The sequence below is a fragment of the Heptranchias perlo genome, chromosome 20 (genome assembly GCF_035084215.1).
Source record: "Heptranchias perlo isolate sHepPer1 chromosome 20, sHepPer1.hap1, whole genome shotgun sequence".
Taxonomy (NCBI): Eukaryota; Metazoa; Chordata; class Chondrichthyes; order Hexanchiformes; family Hexanchidae; genus Heptranchias; species Heptranchias perlo.
In genome coordinates, this window is record NC_090344.1 from 4,382,293 (window position 1) to 4,400,210 (window position 17,918).

Genomic DNA, 17,918 nt, shown 5'->3' on the forward strand with positions numbered 1-17,918 from the left:
ACCAATCTTGGTGTCATCTGCAAACTTACGAACCATGCCTCCTAAATTCTCATCCAAATCATTAATATAAATAACAACGGACCCAGCACCGATCCCTGAGTCACACCGCTGGTCACAGGCCTCCAGTTTGAAAAACAACCCTCTTCAACCACCCTTTGTCTTCTGTCGTCAATCCAATTTTGTATCCAATTGGCTACCTCACCTTGGATCCCGTGAGATTTAACCTTATGTAACAACCTACCATGCGGTACCTTGTCAAAGGCTTTGCTAAAGTCCATGTAGAACACGTCTACTGCACAGCCCTCATCTATCTTCTTGGTTACCCCTTCAAAAAACTCAATAAAATTCGTGAGACATGATTTTCCACTCGCAAAACCATGCTGACTGTTCCTAATCAGTCCCTGCCTCTCCAAATGCCAGTCGATCCTGTCTCTCAGAATACCCTCTAACAACTTACCCACTACAGATGTCAGGCTCACCGTTCTGTAGTTCCCAGGCTTTTCCCTGCCGCCCTTCTTAAACAAAGGCACAACATTTGCTACCCTCCAATCCTCAGGCACCTCACCTGTATATTTTCGTTCAGACAGGACACACATTCGAATGCTGGAAACGCGAGACATTGAATGTTCAGGTGAAAGTTACTACCCAGCGTCCACCGGGTGGAGCTTGAACCAACAATTGCGCCACAGAAACACAACTTTGTAGTTGCTGAAGGACTAATTCACCGAGCTAAAGCTTCAGCTTGCCGCGATTAATATAACTGCTGTCTGACGATCAGTTTAATGTTCCAAAATAAAGGGTGTGCAGCTTGCATGAGTGAAAATCTGTGCTGTATTATTTCTGAACATGAAGCCAACCTTGCCATTAACCACCGTATGTTGGAAGACTCAGTCCCCTCGTGGTAGAGAGGATTGACCTTTTGAGCTGTGATTCGCCATTCTATATTCCAGTAATATTCAGGTTTGCTGAAAATGAGATGAGATGAAATGAGCAGGTCCAAGGAGCAGCTCTGTGACACGACACGGTGTCTACAAAGTTGTCTCTTGCACTTACAGTGAAGCGGACGGTAGTCTTCACTATAACACCAGTAACTATGATGTTAAAAAAAATGTGTTCGAGAAATACTTGATTTCAGCGTGGCGATACTGGGCCGGAGTAAAGTTGTGATTGCCGAGTGGCGAGAGGGTGGATTTGGGACTCCTGTGCGGCTGCGCTGCTCATTGTCCAGATCTGCTTGGAGCGATATTCACTTCAATTCATCACTGACAGGGACAGTTTGATTCGAAGTTTCTTTTCCCTGTTGCTTGGTGAGATTTCAAAAATAAAGACGACCCGTGCTCACCCCAAACTCGTCACTTGCACGCTGACAGATACAAGGCGATCACACTCTTCACTTCAGTGAGATGAAAGCCGAGAGGCGAACAAAACTCATTCAATGAAAGTGCAGGTCATTGAGGTGCCTTTAAAGTCCTGATTGTTTGAACTGAACTTCTTCCCAAAGCGTTTCCGATTCACGTGGAGCGATTTGGCGACTTATTTCCCTCGTTGCAAAAGTTTCAACTGCAGGTCATGATCAAAAGTCAAGGGCAGAATGAGACGTCTTCCTGAAATTTGGGAACCAGGGAAGCAGACTTTAGAGCAAGATTCTGTTTATTGAGAAAAAGCAGATACAATATTCATTCCGGAATGATCCAGAATCCGATCAGCTCGAGAAGTAACGGTGACCCCGTGTTTTGAACACGCAGCCTTCTGGTGGCGCAACAAGTCATGTAGATGGAAGCAGGACGTTGAAAAGTGGGAATTAATCGATTAAGTGAGTGGGCAAAACTGCGGCAAATAGAGTTCAATGTGGGGGAGAGCGAGGTGATCCACTTTAAATCTAAAAAAGATAAATTAGGCTATTTTCTAAATGGTGAGAAAAAAGGAACTGTGGAGGAGCAGGGAGATTTCGGGGTCCAAGTACAGAAATCGTTACCAACCAGCATACAGGTACATCAATTAATTAAACAGCCGTTCGGACCACCGGTTAGCTCATTTGCAAAGAGTATTCCGTAATGTCATGATCATGAATTCCATTCTTCTAATTTGCTTTATTTATTTCGGGTTTTTGTAACTTTTAAAATGCAAGCCTTACAAACAGGTCCACAGACAAATTCACGGGGACAGTGTTATTGAATAACATCCATTGCAACTTTGCCCATGGGCCGGAGAAACACGTCTTTCTTTTTTATTTTTCTATCTCCGGTTTGCAGAGAAACGTTTAACTCGCGGCCTGTCCCCATTAATAATCATTAGCAGCAACAGACAGACAGAGAGGGTCTGACCGCCCCGAGATGTGGAAAAGGCATCGGTTTAGGACAAATGCATCAAATGAAATTGTCCCCCGGCACCGAGAGAGAAAAAACAAGAGAAAAAGGCAGAAGGTAACAGAGAAATAAAAACTAAATCAAGACGAAAAAATATTTCCCATCCTTGATGCCTCTCTATTTCATCCCCAATCCTTCAGTGGCGGGTATCAAATTTCACTGCAATGAAATGCGAAAATCGAAGCAAGGATGAAGAAACTCAACAACCAAAAACTGCCGAAACTCGAGATTGAACCAAGGACCTTTAGATCTTCAGTCTAACGCTCTCCCAACTGAGCTATTTTGGCCGCTTGCTAAAGTGCCCCTTTACATCATTGTCTTGGAAGAAAACATAACCCCAGGAGGAATTGCAGCTCCTGTTTATTCCGCAATTCAAATAAAAACATCGCACTCAAATGTGTACACCCGCAGTTCGTATATAAACATCGCACTCATATATACGCACCCGCAGTTCATATATAAAGATCGCACTCATATATACACACCCGCAATTCAGATATAAACATCACACTCATATAGAAACACCCACAGTTCATATATAAACATCGCACTCATGTTTCCACACCCACAATTCATATACAAACATCACACTCATATATATATACACCTATAGTTCATTTGCAAACATCACGCTCATATATACACACCCACAGTTCATATATAAACATCGCACTAATATATACACACCCACAGTTCATAAACAAACATCACACTCATATATATACACCCACAGTTCATATATAAACATCGCACTAATATATACACACACAGTTCATATATAAATATCACACTCACATATACACTCCCACTGTTCATGTGTAAATATCACCCTCATATATATACACCCACAGTTCATATATGAATATCACACTCATATATACACTCCCACTGTTCATGTATAAATATCACCCTCATATATACACACCCACAGTTCATATATAAATATCACACTCATATATACACACCCATTGTTCATATTTAAACATCACACTCATATTTTCACACACAGTTCATATATAAACATCGCACTCAAATATACACTCCCACTGTTCAAGTATAAATATCACCCTCATATATACACACCCACAGTTCATATATAAACATCGCACTCATATATAGACTCCCACAGTTCATATATAAATATCACACTCATATATACACACCCACAGTTCATATATAAACATCACACTTATATATACACACCCACAGTTCATATATAAATATCACACTCATATATACACACCCATTGTCCATACTTAAACATCACACTCATATATACACACACAGTTCATATATAAACATCGCACTCATATATGGACTCCCACACTTTATAAAACAACAGCGCACTCTCACTACACGTCCTATTTTGTATTTTCAGCGTTAAATTTGCTGAAGTCTGGCAAAGGGGGCGAGATGTCGGTCCTGCTACTTCGACGGATGTGTCGGTGTCCAGGGGATTGGAAAGCTCCTGTGCCACACGAAGTGTCTGAAAGGCCCGGATACACATGAAGATCATCAGCGCGGTGTCGACACCTCGTGCTGCAATGTTAGCGAGCCTGATCAACTTAAAAGGCGGCTTGTTGCAAACACCTTGTGGTCTCAGTTTCTTTTTGCAAAGAACTGAACCTCAATCGTTCAAAATGCAATGTTTTCTTTGCTGTTTCACAATAAACAATATCTTATAATTAAGTTTCGCTCATTGGTTCCTCAGTGTCAGAGGGAGAATTGTCCAAAACTCCTCATTTAATTCATTGTTTATTCAGAATCAGCCCACGATTGACACAGAGAGATAAACACAGCGAGAGATACAGAGTATCGGTAAACACAGCGAGAGATACAGAGTATCGGTAAACACAGCGAGAGATACAGAGTATCGGTAAACACAGCGAGATACAGTGTATCGGTAAACACAGCGAGAGATACAGAGTATCGGGAAACACAGCGAGAGATACAGAGTATCGGTAAACACAGCAAAAGATACAGAGTATCGGTAAACACAGCGAGAGATACAGAGTATCGGTAAACACAGCGAGAGATACAGAGTATCGGTAAACACAGCGAGAGATACAGAGTATCGGTAAACACAGCGAGAGATACAGAGTATCGGAAAACACAGCGAGAGATACAGAGTATCGGTAAACACAGCGAGAGATACAGAGTATCGGTAAACACAGCGAGAGATACAGAGTATCGGTAAACACAGCGAAATGCAGTGTATCGGTAAACACAGCGAGAGATACAGAGTATCGGTAAACACAGCGAGAGATACAGAGTATCGGTAAACACAGCGAGAGATACAGAGTATTGGTAAACACAGCGAGAGATACAGAGTATCGGTAAACACAGCGAGAGATGCAGAGTATCGGTAAACACAGCGAAATAGACAAGAGAAATAGAAAAATACAAACTACCTCAAACGCTAACAGACAGTGAGAGGTAGATATCAGAAAATGGAGGTGGGGTCGTTGCAGCTTAATTTGTATCATCAATTTGCAAAAGCTGGGCAAATTGCCATTTTCTTCACAAGAGGTCCTCGGTTCGATTCCCAGCAGTGCCTTTTTATTCTATCTGATATTTACCCCATTTCTGAATTAAACAACAAAGTAACACAAGCCGTATTTTTATTAATTCCGGAGCCAACAAGGAAAGGACTGCTGAACTGTAACGCGGAAGTGCTCGTTCTTTGTACAGACGGACCTCTCACTGAAGTAGCAAGCACTTTGAGCTTGACAAATCATAGAATCGTTGGAGTTTGGAAGGATGCCATTCGGCCCATCGAGTCTATGCCGTCTCTTTGTAAGAGCAATCCAGTTAGTCCCATTCCCTCTCTCTTTCCCCGTAGCCCTGCATTTTCTTCCCTTCTACTATTTATCCAATTCCCTTTTGAAAGCCACGATCGAATCTGTTTCCGCCATCCTTTCAGGCAGTGCCTTCCAGATCAGAACTTCTCGCTGCTTTTTTTTTTCCTGATGTCGCCTTTGGTTTTTTGCCAATCACCTTAAATCTGTGCTCTCTGGTTCCCGATCCTTCCGCCAATGGGAACAGTTTCTCTCTCTTTACTTTATCTAAACCCGTCATGATTTTGAACACTTCCATCAAATCTCCTCTCAAACTTTTCTGTTCTCAGGAGAACAACCCGAGCTTCTCCAGTCTATTCGCGGAACTGAAGTCCCTCATCCCTGGAACCATTTCTGCACCTTCTTTTCTGCATCTTTTCTGCACCCTCTCTAAGGCCTTCACATCCTTCCGAAACTGCGGTGCCCCGAATTGGACATAATGCTCAAGTTGTAGCTGAACCAGTGTTTTATAAAGGTTTAATATAACTTCCTTGCTTTTGTGCTCTATGCCTCTATCTATAAAGCCCCAGATTCCGTATCCTTTTTAACCGCTTTCTCAATCTCTCCTGCCACCTTCAAAGATTTGTGCACAGATACCACCAGGTCGCTTTTCCTGCACCCCCTTTAGAATTGTACCATTTAGTTTATTTTGCATCTCCTCGTTCTTCCTTCCAAAATGTATCATTTTGCATTTCTCTGCATTAAATGTTATCTGCTATGTGTCCGTCCATTCCACCAGACTGTCTATGTCATCTAGGAGTCTATTACTGTCCTCCTCACTGTTTACTGCGCTTCTAAGTTTTGTGTTATCTGCAATTTGAAATTGTGCCCTGCACACCCAAGTCCAATTCATTAATATATATCAAAAAAGCAGCCATCCTAGTACCGACCCCTGGGGAACACCACTGTATACCTTCCAACCGTTTACCACTACGCTCTGTTTCCCGCCAGTTAGCCAATTCGCATCCATGCTGCCACTGCCCCTGTTTGTTCTGATGGCTTCAATTTTGCTGACAAGCTGATTACTGGACTATTCCAATGGTCTCCTGGCTCGTCGCCCATCTTCCACCCTCCATAAAACTGAGCTCATCCAAAACTCTTCTGCCCGTATCCTAACGCTCAACAAGTTCCGTTCTCCCACCTCCCCTGTGATCACTAACCTACATTGGCTCCCAGTCCGGGAAAGCCTCGATTTTAAAATGCTCATCCATGTTTTCAAATCCCTCCATCTCTTCACCTGTCCCTATCTCTGCAACCTCCTCCAGCCCTACAATTCTCATCCTTCTTTTCAAATGCCTCTATGGCCTCGCCCCTCCCTGTCTCTGTAAACTCCTCCAGCCCTACAACCCTCCGAGATCTTAGCGCTCCTCCAATTCTTCCTTCTTTTGCATCCCCGATTTTAATTGCTCCACCATTGGCGGCCGTGCCTTTAGCTCCCTCGGCCCTAAGCTAAGGAATTCCCTCCCGAAACCTCTCCACCTCTTTACCTCTCTCTCCTCGTTTAAGATGCTCCTTAAAACCTACCTCTTTAACCAAGCTTTTGTTCATCTGTCCTTATACCTCCTTATGTGGCTCAGTGTGAAATTTTGTTTGATAATCTCACCTGTGAGTCGCCTTGGGTCGTTTCACTCCGTTAAAGGCCCGAAATAAAGTTGTTGTTGTTCTTCTTGTTGTTGTCGTCGTCGTCATCAAACGCATTGCCCTCATAAACCCTCTCTATTACCTCACCAAAAAACTTAATCAAGTTAGTTAAACACAATTTGCCTTTAATAAATCCACGCTGGCTTTCCTTTATTAATCCACACTTGCCCAAGTGACTGTTCATTTTGGCCCGGATCATCGTTTATAAAAGCTTCCCCACCACCGAGTTTAATTTTACTGGCCTGTAGTTGTTGGGTTTATCCTTACACCCTTTCTGAACAAGGATCTAACATTTGTAATTATCCAGTCCTCTGGCATCACCCCCGCATCTAAGGCGGATTGGAAGATTATGACCAGGACCTCTGAAATTTCCACCCTTCCACTCCCTCAGCATCCTTGAAAGCATCCCATCCGGACCGGGTGACTTATCAACTTTAAGCATGGCCAGCCTTTCAAGTGCCTCCTCTCTATCAATTTTCACCCCATCCAGTGTCTCAACTACCTCCCTTTTTACTGTGACTTTGGCAGCATCTTCTTCCTTGGTAGAGACAGATGCAAAGTACTCTTTTAGTGCCTCAGTCACGCTTTCTGCCTCCATGCGTAGATCTCCTTTTTGGTCCCGAATCGGCCACACCCCTCCTCTTTTGAACCTTTCATTATTTAAATGCCTGTCGAAAACATTTGGATTACCTTTTATGTTAGCCGTCAAACTATGTTCATACTCTCTCTTTGCCCCTCTTATTTACTTTTTCACGGTACACGGAACTCACTTGCATTGTCAAACTGATATCTATCATAAACCCCCTTTATCTGCTTCATTTTACCCCCTATCTCTTTCGTCATCCAGCGATCTCAGGCCCTACCTTCCCCCTTCTTGGGAATCTACCTAATCTGTACCCGAAACATCTCCTCCACCCATTGTTCGATTATATTTTAGCCTGCAAATCTTTGATTCCAATTTACACGGGCCAGGTACGTTCTCAACCCATTAAAATTGGCCCTTCTCCTGTTAAGTACTTTACTCGAGATAGCTCCTTCTCCTTTTCCATAACCAATCTAAACCTTATGATACTATGATCACCGTTCCCTAAATATGACACTGACACTTGCTCCACTTGACTCACCTCTTTCTCCAGAACCAGATCCACCAATGCCTCCTTCCTCGTATCATTATGTGTTAATATTAACACCTGTGACGTATTTGTATATTTGTTATATTTAATGTAAGATATTTGAGCTGCGAATGTGTCCAAAACACGTTTTCAGGATAACGCACTCGTGGGCTTATTTTACAAACTCCTTTAACTACAACCAGCAACCAATCTCCATGAAAGGTTGCGAAGCAAAGCTGGTTTCAGAGCAGTTTTCGGCGTTCAGCTTTTGTCCACAATGTGTAATTAGTAGAAACTCATTTAAAGCACATCTTAGTATCAATGAGAATGTCAGGCACAGGACAGTTGGGATGGAACCGTCTCTTATAATAATTACAAAGTGTAATAGATTATAAAGTGAAAAAGCCAATCCAATCTCTCAGTCTCTCTCTCTGTCATTTTCTCGATGAGTGAACGTAAACCAGCAGAAGAAGCTAAAACAAAGTACTGAGAAGTTTTGTTTGTTTCCTTTTCCTTCGGGCGAGTACAGTTGAAGAGAATGATTTCTGATTTCTGCTGGACAAATAACTGGAATGAGCAGTGCATCTGGTTCCCATGGTTACCCAGTGAAACATCCACGTTTATATTTCACATTTACACTGATACCTTCCTTCCTCACTAATTATAGGAAACTTTTGGTAAGGTTCAATCACACTTCAGAAGTCCAGAAGCGCAAAGAAAGGTGAACACCTCATGGTGACGTAACCTGCAGGCGAGGGAGGTTTGCAGTTTTACCTGGAGCTGTAAATGTATAAACTCCTTCCAATGTACAAACTCCCCTCACCAACAGTAATTCAATTCTAACTGATCTGAGACTTTGGTCATTTTGGTGATTATACTTTGTAGAGTTAAAGGAGCAGTAAAATCCGTTGTGTGTTGTACACATAGCCGTTCAGTCAATATAAAACATTGTCATCCGACCTACCATGAGCAATGCCACAGGGGGTATGTTTGGTTACGGACAGTTCTGCCTCCAGCAGTTGTTCTCTCGGTCACACATCCGGCATCACCTCTCGGTCTCACACTTCAGAGTCACGCCTGAATATAAACACATTTCTGTTTCAGAATTTGACCTGAAGGTCAACAAATCGCAAGTCAAGAGGAAGGGAACAAACAAATCAAATATTTAAGAACGTTAACGGATAGAAAATTCACCATAAATGACTGAGGAAAAAATGAAGCAAACGGATCAAGATGAACAATTAGCAAAATGTAACAAATAAAGAAAGGAGAAGGGGAACCGATCAAATCGCTCCAAATAGTTTTTGAAAAATCCTTTTGTTTTTCATCTTAATTTCTCCGTTAAGTTGGGGACGAACATCGAAAAATACTTTTCGTAACATCATAAAGACAATTAGAATACAAATTTCACAAAGTAGGCCTTAATCTTACTTATACGATAGCATGTTATGTGTTTGTAAAATCTGCAATTGTTTTACCATTCTTTAAGTTTAGAGAGATGCTCTGAATATATGTTCTACATTGAAACGGAAGTGGATTAATAAAATAAAATGAGGACATTTGTTTATGAATATGAAGAGCTGATTTTCCATGTTAGATATCGCAATAACTGTAATTTGTGAAATGGTGGAATGTATTTATTTCTATATCTGTACAGGTAAGGAAATCCCCACTGGATCATTTCCAGGAACCAGTCAAGTACTTAAATTAGTTTGTCAAACCCAAAACACCCTTTGGGATTTGCTGATTGAAAATTTCAATGGAAATCGCGACCATCACAAAGCATTGGAACAAATATACCCGCTGAGGTTTTGGGATTGTTACTGACTTCTTTATATCACTGAGTAACCTATTTTAAACTGGGTGAAGCTACAAATCTGATGATAAGAGTTTGGGTTAGAGAAGGAACAAATGAAAGTATCCAATTTAATTACACTGATTCCACAAACACTGTACACCACATCCTTTAAACATTGTTAACTGTTTCGACATAAAACTGGTGAGGGTGTAAATCGAAAGTAACAGAAAAAAAGCTCATTAATGTCTCAAATTTAATTTTGATATTGTTGCACAAACATCGAACAGCCCATCCCCAAAACACTGTCCCGATCTAAAATCTATCAGCAGGACCCTGAGCCACAGTGAAAATGCTGCGATATCAACCTGGTTCAAAACACACAGCCTTCTGATTTGGAGTCAGACGCGACTGTTCTTGCACCAGGCCCACAACAAGCGGCTGGAGCAGGATCCATTGGAGGGTGATCCGTGCAGACTGCCGCCGCGGCTCTCGGAATGTGAGAGGCGGAAGCAGGAGCAGCCTGACCGCCTCAACCACAGCACAGGATCCCCGCTCTGCCTCACATTGCATAACTGACTCTGTGGCGCAATGGATAGCGTGTTGGACTTCTACTTAAGGGTTGGAGGAGACATCCAAAGGTTGTGGGTTCGAGTCCCACCAGAGTTGGATTTTAGTTCAGGGATCGGGAACTGGGAAGTGAAATTTTGCAGCAAAACCGCAACAGGATCATTGATGTCCGTCAAGGACGGGAAGATTGGCGAAACATTCTCAAGGAGGAGACTCAACATCTGCTCAGACCGAATGTCAATCCGCTGGACTTCCGGCTCTGTCATACTGCATGTTCCTTCAGACAGGTTTCCAACTGGACACATGCATCAGGCTGCCGTGACAGCATTGGTGCTTCAGGGGTAGAATTCTTGCTTGCAGTAATTCTATTCCTGTAAAAGCGGCTCCTAAAAATCGCAAGATGGAAAGTATCCTGCCTGAGCGGTCTAACCCGCTGGTTTAAAGCTCCAGTTAAATCCCTGAAATTTAGATGGATCAAAATCATAGTTTGTGGTTCCAATTCCGCAGCCTCCCTCCGGAAAACAAGTAATGCTAAACATCTCATCTGATATTGCAACAGCGCAGACCGGAGGAACCACATGGCAATTCAAATAAGTAGATGCATTTTGGAACACACCAATTGTACCTTCAACTCCGGTTGAAATGTTCACGAGCAAAAGGATTGTTTGACCTTGCTGAGACTCGAATTAACAACCACGGCATTTCCCGATCCTGCACTGTCATGGAAGGAACGCTCACTGACCGATTGCGCCGCTAAAGTCCGGTCACTCTGATCACCTGTCCCACTCTGCTGGAAAGAATCTTAAGGTAAGAGGCCCTCACCTGTGGAAACGTGTCCTGTCCCCGAAATGAAACTAATATCTGCACTTCCACTTCCAGCTTCTTGCACATCCTCTGCTCCATCGCACGACAATCGGGTTTTCTGCGAACAGGTCAAAATGAACATTGCAAGAAATTCTATCAGTCGTAAGATTTGAACCCAGCGCCCACGCAGCGATTGGATTTATTATCTTAAAGCAGTGATTTCCGTTCGGACAACGCCTTGTCAGCCTTTCACTTTTTGTTTAATGCCCAAATAAATAAATTGGAGCTAATTGACCACATTTACGCCGTGCTGGGGTTGTTCTCCTTAGAGCAGAGAAGGTTCAGAGGAGATTTGCTAGAAGTGTTCAAAGTCATGGAGGGTTTAGATAAAGTTAATAAAGAGACGCTGTTCCCATTGGCGGAAGTGTCGAGAACCAGAGGACACAGATTTGAGGTGATTGGCAAAAGAACCAAAGGCGACATGAGGAAAATCCTTTTTTTACGCAGTGTATGGTTCTGATCTGGAATGCGCTTCCTGAAAGGGTGGTGGAAGCAGATTCAATCGTGGCTTTCAAAAAGGAATTTGATAAATACTTGAAGGGGAAAATGCAGGGCCACGGGGAAAGGGACGGGGAATGGGACCAATGGGATTGCTCTTACAAAACGCAGGTAAGGAATTGATCGGTCGAATGATCTCCTTCTCCGGTGTGTTCATTCTATGATAAATATTATTTTACATACAGTGAACAGACCATCCCTAAAAGACTGCCCCGCGTCAAAACAGAGTAATACTGAAAAGTGATTTGAGCACGCATCTATTCTAATCTGGAGTCAGATGCGCTACGGTTGCGCTACGTGGTCATCAGCAAGTAGATGGAGCCGTATCTATTGGAGGGAGATCGGTACCGACCGCCACAGGGACTCGAAGAAACGGAAGCAGCAGCAGCAACAGCGCAGGAGCCCCACTCTCTCATCCAGCCGTTACCAGCGGAGAGCTGCCAGTCCCGGCCTGAGCCCTGTCTGGGAGCCGCCTGCCATTCTTTCTTTACAGAACGGGACCGATCCAGTTTCAGCTCACACACAAGCTCAGGAATCCCACTCCTGTCAGATTCACTTATTTAAACCTTGTTTAGCTTCAGTGAATTGGGATTTAATTCAATCCTCATCTGCCCGCCGCTCTGTCAGTTCAGGACTTTATTTAAACCGACACTTGGAACTCTGTTTTAGAGGGTGCCGACTGATTAAGCATTTCGCAGTCCCACCTCAAACACTTTTTGCTGCTAACTTCTGCTTAATACAAAGTTCCCAGGAACGAGGGAATTTCTCCTGGTTACTGAGTTCGAGTTAAGGAACAATAGGGGTGCCATTACACTACTTGGTGTATTCTATGGGCCACCAGCTAGTGGGACGGATATAGAGGAGCAAATTTACAGGGAAGATACAGAGAGGTGCAAAAGCCATAGAGTAGTGATAACAGGGGATTTCAGCTATCCTAATATAAACTGGGATAACAATAATATAAGGCGCAAAGAAGAGGAAGAATTTGTGAAATGGGTTCAGGATAACTTTCTCGACCAGTACGTTTCTGGCCCACTGAGGAAGGAGGCATTGTTGGACTTGGTTCAAGGGAATGACGTGGGCCAAGTGGAGCACGTGTCAGTGGGGGAGCATTTTGGAGCAGCGATCAGTATCATAAGGATTAGAATAGCTATGGAAATGGACTCTGTCCACTCTAAAGAAAAATACTCAATTGGAGGAGGGTCAATTTCAGTGGGATGAGAACAGATCTGGCCCCGGTAAATTGGAATTAAAGGTTGTCAGGCAAAAGTATAATTGGACAGTGGGCGGCTTTTAAAAATATTATTCGGGTATAGAGAAGGTACATTCCAACGAGGTAGAAAGGTAGGGCAACTAAAGCCAGAGCTCCCCGAATAATAAGAGAGATAGAGAGTAAGATGAAGCGGGAAAAAGTGGCGTATGACAGGTGTCAGGTTGATAACACAAGTGCCAACCAGAGAGAATGTAGAAAGTTCAGAGGGGAAGTGAAAAAGGAAATAAGAGGGGCAAAGAGAGAGCACAAGAATAGCGGAAAACATAAAATGGAATCAAAAAGTATGCTACAGACATGTTAACAGTAAACGGGTAGTAAGAGGAGGGGCGGGGACGATTAGGGACCATAAAGGAGATCTACTCATGGAGGCAGTGGGGATGGCAGAGGTATTAACTGAGTACTTCGCATTTTTCTTTACCAAGGAAGAAGATGCTGCTCGATTCTCGATAAAGGAAGATATAGTTAAGAAACTGGATGGGCTAAAAAATGAGAAAGAAGAGGTACTAGAAAGGCTTGCTGTGCTTAAAATAGACAAGTCACCTAGTCTGGATAGGATGCACAACGAGGATGCTGAGGGAAGTAAAGGGGGAAATTGCAGAGGGACTGGCCATAATCTTCCAGACATCCTTCGATATGGGGATGGTGCCAGAGGACTGGAGAATTGCAAAGGTTACAACCTTGTTCAAAAAAAGGGTGTAAAGATAAACCCAGCAATTATAGGCCAGTCAGTTTAACCTCGGTGATGGGGAAAGTTTTGGAAATGATAATCCGAGACAGAATTAACAGTCACTTGGACGAGTGTGGATTGATTACGGAATGCCAGCACGGATTTGTTAAAGGCAAATCGTGTTTAACCAACTTGATAGAGTTGTTTGATGAGGTAACAGAGAGGGTAGATGAGGTCAATGCAGTTGACGTGGTGTATATGGACTTTAAAAAAGCGTTTGATAAAGTGACACGTGGTAGGCTTGCTATCAAGATTGCAGCCCATGGAATAAAGGGGGCAATTGCAACATGGATGCAGCACTGGCTAAATGACAGGAAACAGAGAGTTGTGGTGAATGGTTGTTTTTCGGACTAGAGGGAGGTGGGCAATAGTGTTCCGTAGGGGTCGGTGCTGGGACCACTACTTTTCTTGATCGATATTAATGACTTGGACTTGGGAGTAAAGGGTACAATATCAAAATTTGCAGATGACATAAATCTTGGAAGGGTAGAGAACAGTGAGGTGGATCGACTTAAAGAGGATATGGACACGCTGTTGGCATGAACGGACACGTGGCAGATGAAGTTTGACACTGAACAATGCGAGGTGATGCATTTCGGTGGGAAAAACGAGGAGAGGCAATATAAACTAGAGGGCACAATTCTAAAAGGGTTAGAGAAACAGAGCGATCTGGGGGTATATGTGCACAAATAGTTGAAAGTGGCAGGGCAGGTTGAGAAAGTGGTTTAAAAAGCAGACGGGGTCCTGGGCTTTATAAAGAGGGGCATAGAGTACAAAAACAAGGAAGTCATGATGAACCTTTATAAAACACTATTTCGGCCACAAATGGAATATTGGGTCCAGTTCTGGGCAGTGCACTTTTGGAAGGATGTGAAGGCCTTGAGAGGGTGCAGAGGAGATTTACTACAATGATTCCAGGGATGAGGGACTTAAATTACATGGATAGACAGAAGAAATTGGGATTGTTCTCCTTGGAACTGAGAAGGCTGAGAGGAGATTTGATAGAGATATTCAAAATCATGAAAGGCCTAGACAGAGTAGATCGAGTGAAACTGTCCCCATTGACGGAAGGGACATGAACCAAAAGGCATAGATTTAAGGTGATTGGCAAAAGAACCAAAGGTGACATGAGTAAAAACTTCTTTACACAGCGAGTGGTTGAAATCTTTGCTTTTTGTGCTTTGCATGTGATGAAATGTCATCATTTTACAGACTGTATCTTAAGAGTGGGATTCAAAGTTCAGTGCTTCTGACACCAGGAATCGGGTGCAGCCGTTGTTAAATTTATCAAAGCAAGCAATTGTCGCCGTTTATCACAAGAACGCCCGAACCGGATATGCGGTCAAGATGAAAGTAACGCAACGAGAAGCATCTGATGCAACACAAAAGGCATCGGGCTGTGACAAAAATCCCCACCGTTTTGCTTTTCCAACATGAAGGGTGTGACATTTATTCTCTGAACATAGAAACAGTCTGGTATCGCTCACTACAGAAATCTCCACGTCACAGCGAATTCACCTTTCGGGACCTTGTCTGTCAAGATGAATTGTGATTTCCGTGAAGCCAATGTTCCATTCCTTTATACGTTTCATGTGCCTGCTCTCCGATCACAAGGTTTTTTTTAGTCCACAGGGTAAATGTTGGACTAACAGCCCTGCTCAGCCGGCAATGATCACGGTACATTTTCTTGCAGACAAAACACACAATGAAACCCTGGAACTTTGAGGCGATGAATCCTCAGGAAAAATAAAATAAGGGCTCGAATCAATCTGACCAATAGCACCAACGAGAAAGGTGAAGAGGTCACCTGCTAAACCAGTAATTCACTGAGCTAAACCTTGAGGCTGCAGTGACCAATATAACAGCTGTCTCCTGTCAGGTTACTTTTCCGAAATGAATGGTTGAAGCTTGCAGGAGTGAAAATCTAACGAGCCGGTCTTCACTCTTAAACCAGCAACTGTGAATTTAAGAGAAACGTGCCGGGGAAATACTCGATTTAAGCGCGGTGACACTGGGCCAGAGTAAAGCTCAGTTAATATGATCGCCGAGTGGCGAGAGGGTGGATTTGGAACTCCTGATCGACCGCACTGTGCATTTTCCAGATCTGCTTCGAGCACCAATCCCTTCAATTCATCACTTACAGGGACAATTCGATTCTCGGTTTCTTTTCCCTGAGTTTGGCGAGATCTTCAAAATTGAAAGCGATCCATATCAGAGCGAACCTTGTCACCGACATGCTCACAGATACAAAGCGGCCGCACTCTGCTTCAGTGAGATGAAAGACCAGAGCGATTTCAAGTTGGAATTGCAAAGAAAGCTCGATCAATGAAAGTGCAGGTCATTGAGGTGCTTTTAAAGTCCTGATTGTTTGAAGTGAACTTCTTCCGAAAGCGCTTGAGCTTCAGGTGGAGTGATTTGGGGTCTTCCTTTCCCTCTTTGCAAATGTTTGAACGGCACGTCAAGATCAAAAGTCTCGGGCCAAATTTGTGTTTCTCCGGGTTATGAAACTCGAATCAATAATTATACCCCGCCCTCAACGAGCCCAGAAACAAGAACGTTTCTTCACATTAATGTGTTCGCGACACATTCTATGAGAGGTCTGTCTGTATCATGAAAGAGGATTTTTGAAGAGAGATTCTGATCAACTCCGTGTTGCTCCTGAACAAAATACAAACACCAAACTGTGCGTTTTTGCTACTCAAATTCAATAAATATCACGAATTACACATAAGTACCGTTGGAAGTTGAACGCAGGAACTTCCTGTTTAACGAGAAAGGCACGTTAACCAACTTAGCCACTTCTGAGCCCATTCACGGCCGCGTGTCTAACCTCCTCTCATTAATATCTACCTCACATTCTTTTGCGGGCTCAGACTGTTTTATCTTTGTCCATTTCGCTTGCCCGTTTCCCTGTGAATCCCGATACTGACTGCGTTTCAGACTGTGTTTATCTTTGTGTGTCCATCAGTGTGCTGATACACGGATGAATATTTGTGCTTGTATTTGTTTGTTACATTAAATAAATTAGGGGATCAGACAATTCTCGCTCTGACACTGAAGAACTAATTGAGCAAATTTCACGGCGAAGTATTGTTTATTGTGGAGCTGAAACTAAAAAAATCGTAAGAGGTGCAAGAAGGGAAAACGAGAAAAACTTGTGAGGGAAATTAAGACAACAATCAAGGTTTTTACACGTACATTAAGAGAAAGAAGGGTGACTAAGAGTAATGTGGGCCCCTTAAAGACAGATGGAGGTGATATTTTAATTGAAAATCAGGAAATGGCTGACCAGCTGATACTCACAGAAAAGCATGAGGATAATCGACCAGAAACACGAGGAAAACTAAAAATAAATCAAGGGGATTCAGTGTAAGTAAAATAATGGTAATGAAGAAAATAATGAGACAAAAGATGGAAAAATCTCCAGGATCTGATGGTTACCACCCCAGGGGATTAAAAGGAGTAAGTGAGGAGATTGTACAAGCTTTGGTCATGATCTTTCATACTCTCATGTTTCAGGATTTGTTCCATGGATTGAAAAAATGCCAATGTCATTCCATTGTTTAGGAATGGGAGCAGAGATAAAATAGGACATTATAGACTTTTAGTCTGATGCCTGTTGTGGGGAAGTTATCCGTATCTGTTATTAGGGAAAGAATGACTGAGCACTTGGATAAATATGAATGGATCAGAGTGAGCCAGCATGGATTTGTAAAGGATAAGTAAAGTCTAACGAAACAAGCTGAACTTCTTGAAGATGTAACTAACGTGGTAGATAATGCAGTGTCTATGGATGTTATATCGACTTCCAGAGGCATTCGATAAGGTACCACGTAAGAGACTGTCAACAAAAATGAGAATACATGGAAATTAAAGCAACCTATTGACATGGGTAGAGAGTTGGTTGGGAGGTAGGAGACAGAGAGTAGGGATAATGAATCTGTGCTCAAATTGACAGGCTGTGATTAGTTGTGTCCCCCAGGGATCTGTACCGGGGCATCAGCGTTTTACTATATGTATAAATGAGGCAAATGAAGAAATAGAGAGCCATATATCCAAGTTTGTCGACGACACCAAGTTAGGTGGCACAGTGAGTAATGTAGATGAGAGCATAAAGTTACAAAGCGAAATTGATAGATTAAGTGAGTTCGTAAAACTGTGGCAGATGGAGCTTACATAGAATTACATAGAATGTACATCACAGAAACAGACAATTGTGCCCAACTAGACTATGC

The 17,918-nt window shown here is 42.8% G+C and overlaps 1 protein-coding gene and 2 non-coding genes across 3 annotated transcripts in view; 2 read left to right on the forward strand and 1 right to left on the reverse strand.

Annotated features, from left to right (window-relative positions):
* Positions 1-2,580: 2,580 nt before the first annotated feature.
* Positions 2,581-2,653, reverse strand: trnaf-gaa (transfer RNA phenylalanine (anticodon GAA)). The gene has a single exon. It is a non-coding gene; the product is annotated as a tRNA-Phe (tRNA).
* Positions 2,654-10,328: 7,675 nt separating this feature from the next.
* trnar-ucu (transfer RNA arginine (anticodon UCU)) lies at positions 10,329-10,420 on the forward strand. The gene is given in 2 exon segments: positions 10,329-10,365; positions 10,385-10,420. It is a non-coding gene; the product is annotated as a tRNA-Arg (tRNA).
* LOC137335573 (zinc finger protein 84-like) overlaps positions 10,343-17,918 on the forward strand; it is a 30,738-nt gene continuing 23,162 nt past the window's right edge. The window contains exon 1 of the mRNA XM_068000887.1: positions 10,343-10,662. Coding sequence (XP_067856988.1) covers positions 10,343-10,662 — 320 coding nt within the window. The remainder of the gene's footprint in view (positions 10,663-17,918) is intronic.